Here is a 9,639-nt window from a genome sequence, read left to right as displayed (position 1 = left end):
CTCACTCACTCACTCACTTTCCTTCCACTTCCCCTTCCCCTTCCCACCATTTTCTAAAGCCACAGTAAGTGCCAATTACAGTAGAGTCACAGTTTACTTCAGAGAGTGAATCTGACAATGCTATACGTTTAGTCAATTGCATCTCAACAGTGAGAGGGTGACATTTATAAGGTTCCCATAATGCTCAGAGCAACATTCATTGGAAGTGAACACCAGAGGACCATGGATATTCCATTAAGGGCTCTTCAGACTTGGAGCCTTCCCTGAATGCCTTCCTTCAAAGTGCTTCCAAATGACCACCTTTACTTTCAAGTGACTTTCAAAAGCAACATGAGTTTAGTTACTATGTTATGGTTGGTGAATTCTGAATTATTAGCTGTAACTTTGCACCATTTATCATGGTTTTTATGTATTACTGAGATTTTAATTATGACTAGCCTTTGAAAAATAGCAAGGCTGGAAAATCGCTGTAAATAAATATTTCAAACAAATGAAAATATGCGTAATTTATTTACTCTGTCAGTAATAGTTAATTCTGAAGAGCAGGGTTGGACTAAATGGCTTAAATAAATCACAAAATCTATTTATCTATCTATCTATCTATCTATCTGTCTGTCTGTCTGTCTGTCTGTCTGTCTGTCTGTCTGTCTATCTATCTATCTAATCATTTATATCTATTTATATATCTCTCTCGCTATCTAATCATCTATCTATATTTATCTTTCTATCCTTCTCTGTCTTTCTTTCTCTCTAATCGTCTTTCTCTCTAATCATCTATCTATATCTATTTCTCTTTCTAATTATCTATCTATTCTATATCTATTTCTCTCTCTATCTCTCACTATCTATCTATATTTATTTATTTCTCTCTCTATCTAATCATCTCTGTCTCTATCTGTCTATCTATCTATCTGTATCTATTTATCTCTCTTTCTCTCTCTATCTAATCATCTATATTTCTCTCTCCCCCTCTTTCTCTCTCTTTCTCTATCTAATCATCTATCTATATTTATCGCTATCTATGATAGATAGATAGATAGATAGATAGATAGATAGATAGATAGATAGATAGATAGATAGATAGATAGATAGATAGATAGATAGGATATGGGGTTGTCGAAACCCTGGGAATAAACTTACCGGAGTTATTCGTCTTCCTTAGTACGTGGTTCTCACAAGAAAATCTATACAAAATGTTGTATTACCTACCGAAGCGAATCCGTAAATCAAAGAAATCATTTTATGGCTTACTATAATGTGTGAACTAGCCTTGAATGAATGAATGAATAGAATGAATGCTTTTTAATTATTATTATTATTATTATTAAATATTTTTAATATCAAATAGTTATTAATAATGATGAAATAATGATTTTCAAGGAATGAAAAATGCAGAGACATCTGCAAGCGCTTCATCAGAATGCTAAAAGCTGGGTTTCACCTTAAGCTCTATCTCTACCATGTGCATGATTTACAAATATACAAAAGGGGTACAGCTTGTGTTGTGTTGGTGTGATACTAATTTAGTAATTTGTATCCTCTTGAACAGCCCTCTCCCTTTTTCAGGCTGGCATCTTCCAGCTATGATGAGCCTCCAGTTCTGAATTCAAGCCAAATTGTCTTTGGGATATTGTGATCCCAACACATCTAAAAGACTACCCAAGTGGGAAGGTTGGTGTAGAATAACTTTAGAATAGATTTCAGTTGAAGAGAATTTAGTACTGAGATTCAGATTGTAGCAGCCTTTCGGTTAAAATAATAATAATAATGATGATGCTTCATTTTTAATTAAGAGATTTTGTTGTTGATTGGGTTTTAACTGAAGAGAATGGAGAAAAGAATTTCGGATCCAACTCTATATGACTCTATCCATCACTTTGCATTGAAGATGTAGAGTTGTTTATTTTCCTTTTGAAATGCAAATGGACTGAGCTCAGGACTTTACTCTAAAACAAATACTAGCTTCAGAAGAGGGTTGCCCTCTGGAATTCCATCCCTGAGCTAATCCCTGGAATTTGGTAGCAGAAATTATCAGTTCCTTAAAGAATATAATTCACACTGGAGGTGAAAAAAATCCAAAGGTATGAAATTACATATAGCAGTCATTAAAACATTGGATCTCAGAAAGTTTGGGCTTATAATCAGCAATGGTGAATAACAAATATATGCTAATAGGTTTCCCCTAATATCCTATGGCAGAGGTCCCCAACCTTTTGGGCACCAGGGACCAGTTCCATGGAGAGAGGTTTTTCCAGGGACCAGAGGAGGTGTGGTTTTGTGTGCTACCTGCATCCCACGGATGGGGCCTTGCTTGTTTGTGCGGACCAGTTGCTGGCATGCCGTGGACCGGTATCGGTCCGCAGACCAGGGGTTGAGGACCCCTGTCCTATGGTATAGTTGGCAAAAATAAAAATAAGTAAATAAAAAAGAAAGAATATTTTAGCCATCAGAGCCAGAAATAAATCAGGATTGTGATAATCCTGAGAAAGAAAGTCAGGTTCAGAAATGTCCCATCATTATCTGATACTTCTTTATGGGAATTAAATCTATAACTCACTGGACAGATCCACTGCAATAGAAGTTCACACGCCAACAATTAATGAAAACATACCTAACATGATGTGCCATTTCCAGAAAATCTCACTATGCAGAAGTAAGTGCCATATCAAGGATCCAAACGTGCCGTCACCCATCACATTTTTTATGTCACACCAATCATCCCTGTGATCTGATATTTCCAGATCATCCAGAACATGGCTGTATATGAAGGAGGAAGGATTGACATTGCCCAACGTCACGTAGCTGCACTACATAGCTTGGTATTTAAGCCCAGGGGGAAAAAAAAACCCCATTAGACGTCCCTTTAAAAGACAGCTTGCTCAGATGGAAAAGAACAACCACAGGAAACAAATCAACCCATCATCTTGCAATTGCACTTGAAAGAAACAGGTACAGAATCATGTTATCATCCATAAGGTTTTTGCTGACAAAGACATCTATCTCAGCAGCAATGCTCAGCAGTGGTGACTTAGAGGGTCCTACAAAATTCTCCTTTCAGTATCCCTTTGGGATAAATAGAATAGAATAGAATAGAATAGAATAGAATAGAATAGAATAGAATAGAATAGAATAGAATAGAATAGAGCTGGAAGGGACCTTGGAGGTCTTCTAGTCCAGTCCCCCACTCAAGCAGGAGAACCTACACCATCTCAGACAAGTGACTGTCCAGTCTCTTCTTAAAAACTTCCAGGGATGGAGCACCCACAATTTCTGGAGGCAAGCTGTTCCAACTGGTTAATTGTCCTCACTGTTAGGAAGTTTCTCCTTAATTCCAGGTTGCTTCTCTCTTTGATCAGTTTTCAGCCATTGTTTCTTGTCCTGCCCTCTGGTGCTTTGGAGAATAATTTGACCCCCTCTTCTTTGTGGCAGCCCCTCAAATACTGGAATACTGCTATCATGTCTCCCTTATTTCTTCTTTTCTTTAGACTAGCCAATTTTTTTTTAAATGGCAGGAGCTATATTATGCAAACAACAAGATCCAGCTGAGCATGCTGAGAGATTTGAAAAAAGTTGCAAAAATATTGTGAGATATTTGACCAAACAAGCCTGCTTACCTCTGGGCATATATTATATGTTATTAGGAACAGGGGTACTATTCTCCTGCCTTTAAAGACCACTCATAAACTTAACTTGGACAACATGCTGCAGCCCATGTGCTAAGAGATATCCATCCAGAGCAGATCTCAGCTAACTGCTATTATTTTTCAATTTACGTATGTGTGTGCATGTATGCCTATCCACCTTCACAGCATTGTTGGTTCAGCCCTTCACAATAATCCCGGTTTCTCACGTGGCCCCTTGGGAAAATTAATTTCCCACCCCTGCTCTTTGTTGTGAGTATGCAAGTTCTGGAGGCACTATTTTCTGAGAGCCCTTTTGTTTAAAACTGTGGTTGTCTCTTTACTCAGCGCAAAGAATAAATGTTTGGGCTTTCTGTCTTCATTAATTCATTCAAATTTGTGTGTCAGCCATCTCGTCTAGAGATGACACTGAGTGGTTTACAAATAGTATACAAAGAGCAAAAGGCTTCTGGCAAGAAGAAGTGAAGAAACACCCCTGGCCACGGGACCCAGCAACTGCACAATTTCCCGGCAGGTCTTTTCCCATTTACAACATTGGATCCTGAGTATTGGGGCAACCTCTGGAAAAGGGAGAACAAAGCATTAGAAGAGAGGGAAGGATAAAGAAAATTCCCATAGCAGAAGTAGAAGCAAGCTTGTTTCATGTTGGGAATAGAATAGAATAGAATAGAATAGAATAGAATAGAATAGAATAGAAGCTGGGAGAGACCTTGGAGATCATCTAGTCCAGCCCCCTGCTGGACTCGAGACTCTAGTCCCGTGTTGGCGAACCTATGGCACGCGTGCCACAGGTGGCACGCAGAGCCCTCTCTCTGGGCACGCGCACCGTCGCCCCAGTCCTAGGTCTTTAGCTGCGTTTTATAAAACCTTTTCGCTTTAGGCCTCCGCCGCCATGTGCAAAAAGAAAAAAAAAGGTTCAATCAATCAATCAATTTCAACTTCTCGCGGGGAAAAAAAAAATCTCACAAAGTTGGAATTGATTGATTGAACTTTTTAGTCCCACCCAGTCTGCCATTACCACCACAGCCATGCCCACCCAATGGGCCATGCCCACCCAATGGGCCACACCTACCCAGCACACGATGATACATAAGTGGGTTTTGGGTTGCAGTTTGGGCACTCGGTCTCTAAAAGGTTCGCCATCACTGCTCTAGTCTATACCATTCAGGCAGGTGACTATCCAGTCTTTTGTTAAAAACCTCCAGCGTTGAAGCACCCACAACATCTGAAGGCAAGCCTAATTGTTCTCACTGTTAAGGAAGTTTCTCCTTAATTCCAGGTTGCTTCTCTCCTTGGTTAGTTTCCATCCATCGTTTCTTGCCTTGCTTTATGGTACTTTGGAGACTAGGTTGACCCCCTCTTCTTTGTGGTAGCCCCTCAAAAGCTAGAATACTGCTATCATGTCATAGGATTTCGACCCTGTATCCCCAAAGCAATTTTTCCCTTTGGGAACTGGGGTTGGGTCACCAAAAAGGGTGGGGGAGACAAAGATTTTGCTCCCTGCAGGGGATTTTCCTTGTTTTGTGAGCTACGTGGGTTAGGCTGAGAGTGGCCAGAAGCCATTACTTATATAGAATGGGCTTTCCTGGATGGGAAGAAAACGGTTCAGTCTTTATTCTGTGGTGAGAAATGTACCACATGATATGTTCTTACAGAATCGGGGCAAAAGCAATTATTCCACAAATTTATATGCTTTCCCACAATGCTCCAAAGAGCTGCCTGAGCCACGCTTGAGCTTTCCTGCTGGATGGGTTTGTGAAATTCACAGAACGTGCATCTCTGGAGAAATTAACGGACACAAAAGCAACTATTTAAGGGGAGGGGGCGAACCCTCCACTTGAAACAAGGCAGATAAAAGCAGAACTGACCTAGTTAGAGGCTGCAGTTGACAATCCAGTAAATCCTCTTCCTCCCTCTCTCTTCAAAGCCAGCACGAACTACACGCCACAGAGAATTCTAATCTAGCCTTCTCCTTCATGTGGGTCCCTCACCTGCCATCTTACGTGGTGGTATAAAGAAGTTAATTTTCTACAAGAGAGCCAGTTCAGTCTAGTGCAGGGGTAGTCAATCTTGGCTCTTTTATGACTCGTGGACTTCAGTTCCCAGAATTCCTGAGCCAGCTTAGCTGGCTCAGGAATTCTGGGAGTTGAAGTCCACGAGTCATAAAAGAGCCAAGGTTGACTACCCCTGGTCTAGTGGTTAAGGCACTAAGCTAGAAAGGGGGAGACTGTGAGTTCAAGTCCCGCCTCACAGGGTCATTGATGTGGGGAAAATAGGGGGGGAAAGGTGTGTTGAGGTGTTTGCTGCCCTGATTTATTTGTAAAAATAATGGAGGCAGGATACTAAATAAACAAACGAATAAATAGGGCAATCATATGCTTTCCCTGTGAATCCTTTTTATGATAGGTTTTAGGATTAATTTTATTGCCAGGATTCAGAACAGGCACAAAATAGCCCAAAAGCCTATAAATTCATAGGAAAAGAAATGGGCACTTAGCTAGCAAACACTTGCCTGCACTATTATACTGAAATTAAACAGCACCATGCTCTTTTTTAATCAGCTTTGGCTGCATTTAAATTAATGTGAACATTGACTGGTTTGTCTTATAAACCATTATAAGCCATATGTGTATATTGTGTATGTCACTCTGTTTTTAAAAGTGAAGTTCTTACCAAAAGTATGTGGAGTTAATTGGAAATGATAGAAATGCGGTCTCGGATTGCAGTTTTCAATATAACTTAGAATTCTCCTATCACAAGGGAAAGGGGGAGTTTTAATAAAAATGGGAAAGAATTAAATGGAATCATTTCCTTTGAAGTAACAAAGTGGGAGAAAAAAAATGTTGCATTACTCCCACACGTTAGTTAAAACTACAAATACATGATAGGGGTTGAATGTCTCATGTAATACTGTCCATAATGGCACCAATCAATGTTAAACAATATAAATTGAATGCATACTTTGTCTTAGGATTAGGCTGATTGAGTATCTACAGCAGGGATCTTCAAACTTGGCCCTTTTATGACTTGTGGACTTCAACTCCCAGAATTTCTCAGCCAGCATGAAAAAATGACTCTTCATGCAGTTATTCCAATAATTTATAACATTCCAGTAAAAGACCACTGGATATCTGTTTAATAACCAATCACCTGAATTTTCAGAAGACTGTAAGACCTGTTTTGCTTGAACAGCATTTGCCAAGATCAGACAAGATGCCTCTGTGAAAACCAAGGATCCTGTTCCCTTTGTAACCCATGCCAAAAGGGTCACAAAGGGCAGTGCTTAGTGACCACAGGGGAGGGGCATATCTGCAGCAGAATTAACTCAACCGGTCAACAAATGCTCAGCAAGTATCAGTGTCTGACCACACACAATTCACCTCCAAGGTCCCTTCCGTTATTCTATGTTCAATTACCAAAACTATGAATAAAGCATTATAGCTCATCCACACACTAAGATTTATTGGGATGGGTGGGATAGAAACACTACTTGAAACTGAAACGGCTAATCTTGGCTGCTTCCACAAAGGGCTGTGTTGGAGAGAAGGGGGGAGTAGGGTGTCTCAGAATCACGGTCACTCAGAAGAGCCATAACATTAAGGAATTGCACTATAGCATGAAGCGTAAACAGAGAAACCCTATGCAGTATTGGAATTTATATTGGCTAAGCAAGCAGCTATAGCATTAGGCAGAAGCCATATGATATAATATACTATAAAGTTATGCAAGCAATGTAATTTCAATATGTAGAAGGGATCTGGCAGGTCAGGGACAATTGCCCCATAATGTCCTGCATTCAAGTCTGTTATTGTAGTAATTGATCCCTTCTTTACACACACACACCCAAAATCAGTTCAGAATCTCTTGGGGGACTTTGAAGCCTTTTCTCAAGAGGGCCATAAGTAGTCTCTGCTACTGTCCTGCCTAGGGAAGAGATGGACACTGGCATTAGGAATCTCCTTCCTTCCCTCGGGTGATGAATTCCAAAATGGTATTTGTGTGTGAGAGAGATGAGTTCAAAGCTTTGCCTAAAAAGATGCCTCTGGATTTGACACTGCAGCTAGCTCAGGGGTCTTCAAACTTGGCCCTTTTATGACTTGTGGACTTCAACTCCCAGAATTCCTCAGCCAGGCATGCTGGCTGAGGAATTCTGGGAGTTGAAGTCCACAAGTCATAAAAGGGCCAAGTTTGAAGACCCCTGAGCTAGACTGCTGGCAGTGCTCCTATGGCTGATGCAAAGTAGCCAATGTGGTATAAACATTTGTGCATTGTAAGTGCTGTGAGGTGGGGACTGTGCTGGGTATATCTTCATCACTGAATGAATTACTGTACTGCAATTCATATTTAGAAGCAGGGGGCTGTCTTTACTGCTATACTCTGGCATATGGATATTTTCAAAGGCATGGCTGCATTTGCTCTGTTGGGTTACTTGGGGATTTTCTGAACTGGGCCAAGCCTGTGTAGGAAAAGCAGGCAACCTGTGAGCTGTTTTGAGGCTAGCAGAATCCATTTATTTATTTATGGTCCCAGATCAATAAAGGCAGAGTCTATTAGATTATGCCAAAGAAATTCAATGGGACATATTTTGATGGGTTGCTTGCTTTTATTAAAATAGGAAAAGAAGTGCATATGGTAAACTTCTGCTAAGTTTAATGCACCTACCTTACTTAAAACATCCTCACCCATAAGTTTTAAAAAAATCAACCAGTAATACCATTGCCATGACCCTTTCTGCCCTTGGTGGACATTTTTTTAAAAATTAAAAACGCACCATTCCCACTATGGAAAACTTGCCTATCTATTCCTGATGCATAGTATACAGTATATGGAGAGTTAGGTTGTAGTAGCTAAAGGCATCAGCTTCAAACCATTAGATTACAAGTCCCACTTTAGGCATGAAGCCAGCTGGGTGACTCCGGGACAGCCTAACTACTGAACTAACCACTTCCAAAAATATGATCAAGAAAACCTCAGGGTCTTCTCTAGACAATCACCCAAAGACAATACTGGCTCCTACTCCAGAGGTTGTGGGTGTTCCAATACTGGAGGTTTTTAAAAGAGATTATATGTCCATTTGTCTGCAATGGTATAGGGTTTCCTGCCTGAGCAGGGGTTGGACTAGACAACCTCCCCTTTCAACTCTGTTATCCTGTTATTCACACACACACATGCACACACACACACACACACACACACACAAGATCTTATATTGGCTATTATATACCAATCTGGTAGTGGTGTACCTCACCCATCGAAGCTAAATTATTGTTAAGCCTTAACAATATAATTTTCCCTCATATTTTTACTGGAAAGGCCTGTAATTATCCTCGCTGATGCCTCCAACATCTCCCTGATATAGTATTCAAAGAATTACATGGGCAAAAATTTGGTGAAGGAAGTCGGCATCACCTGGGGAGAGAAATGTAAGAACTATTGGAATGAACCATGAACAGGTTATGAGATTAAATTGTACGAATGGACGAATGCAGGAGATGCCGAAGACTTACCACTGAAGACTTTCGGAGACTGAGACGGTCTGTCCGGGCTCTGAAATACACTTCATCAAAAGATGAGTGGCTTCCCTTCAGCTTCTCGGAGAGGTTCCGATAGAGACGCTTGGCAGCATTGGGAGAAGATGGAGGGTTATTCTTTTTGGTCTGGGAAAGTTGTAAGCTCTGCATTTGCTGGGTCATTTTTCACTGGGCAGTTCCTATGGAAGAGGAAGGGACAATTTTGCTGTTAGAACAAGGGCACTCTTCAACCTGGCAAGTGAGTTCATTGAAAGTAACCTATATTAGAATCTTAGAAATCTAAGTTTCTACATGAGAACAGCCATTTTTGCAAACAAAAGAACAAATTACCTCAGTGGTGAATATTCGGCCTGTTTTCAGCCTGCTTTCCCAGTCCCAAATCAAATTATTTTTGTTCAATTTCTCTGGAATGGAAATAACTTTGAAATTCCTCATCTTGATTGATGCACTTGTCCTTATTAATGCTG

At 40.4% G+C, this 9,639-nt stretch overlaps 1 protein-coding gene across 1 annotated transcript in view; it reads right to left on the bottom strand.

The window, feature by feature from the left end:
* The window catches only part of ANKFN1 (ankyrin repeat and fibronectin type III domain containing 1), a 106,182-nt gene extending 96,848 nt beyond the window's left edge, over positions 1-9,334 (bottom strand). The window contains exon 1 of the mRNA XM_015817224.2: positions 9,149-9,334. Coding sequence (XP_015672710.2) covers positions 9,149-9,334 — 186 coding nt within the window. The remainder of the gene's footprint in view (positions 1-9,148) is intronic.
* Positions 9,335-9,639: the final 305 nt, after the last annotated feature.

This window comes from Protobothrops mucrosquamatus, unplaced genomic scaffold (assembly GCF_001527695.2).
Source record: "Protobothrops mucrosquamatus isolate PMUCROS unplaced genomic scaffold, P.Mucros_1.0 scaffold565, whole genome shotgun sequence".
In the NCBI taxonomy this organism is placed as follows: Eukaryota; Metazoa; Chordata; class Lepidosauria; order Squamata; family Viperidae; genus Protobothrops; species Protobothrops mucrosquamatus.
This window is presented reverse-complemented; position numbering and strand designations above follow the sequence as displayed.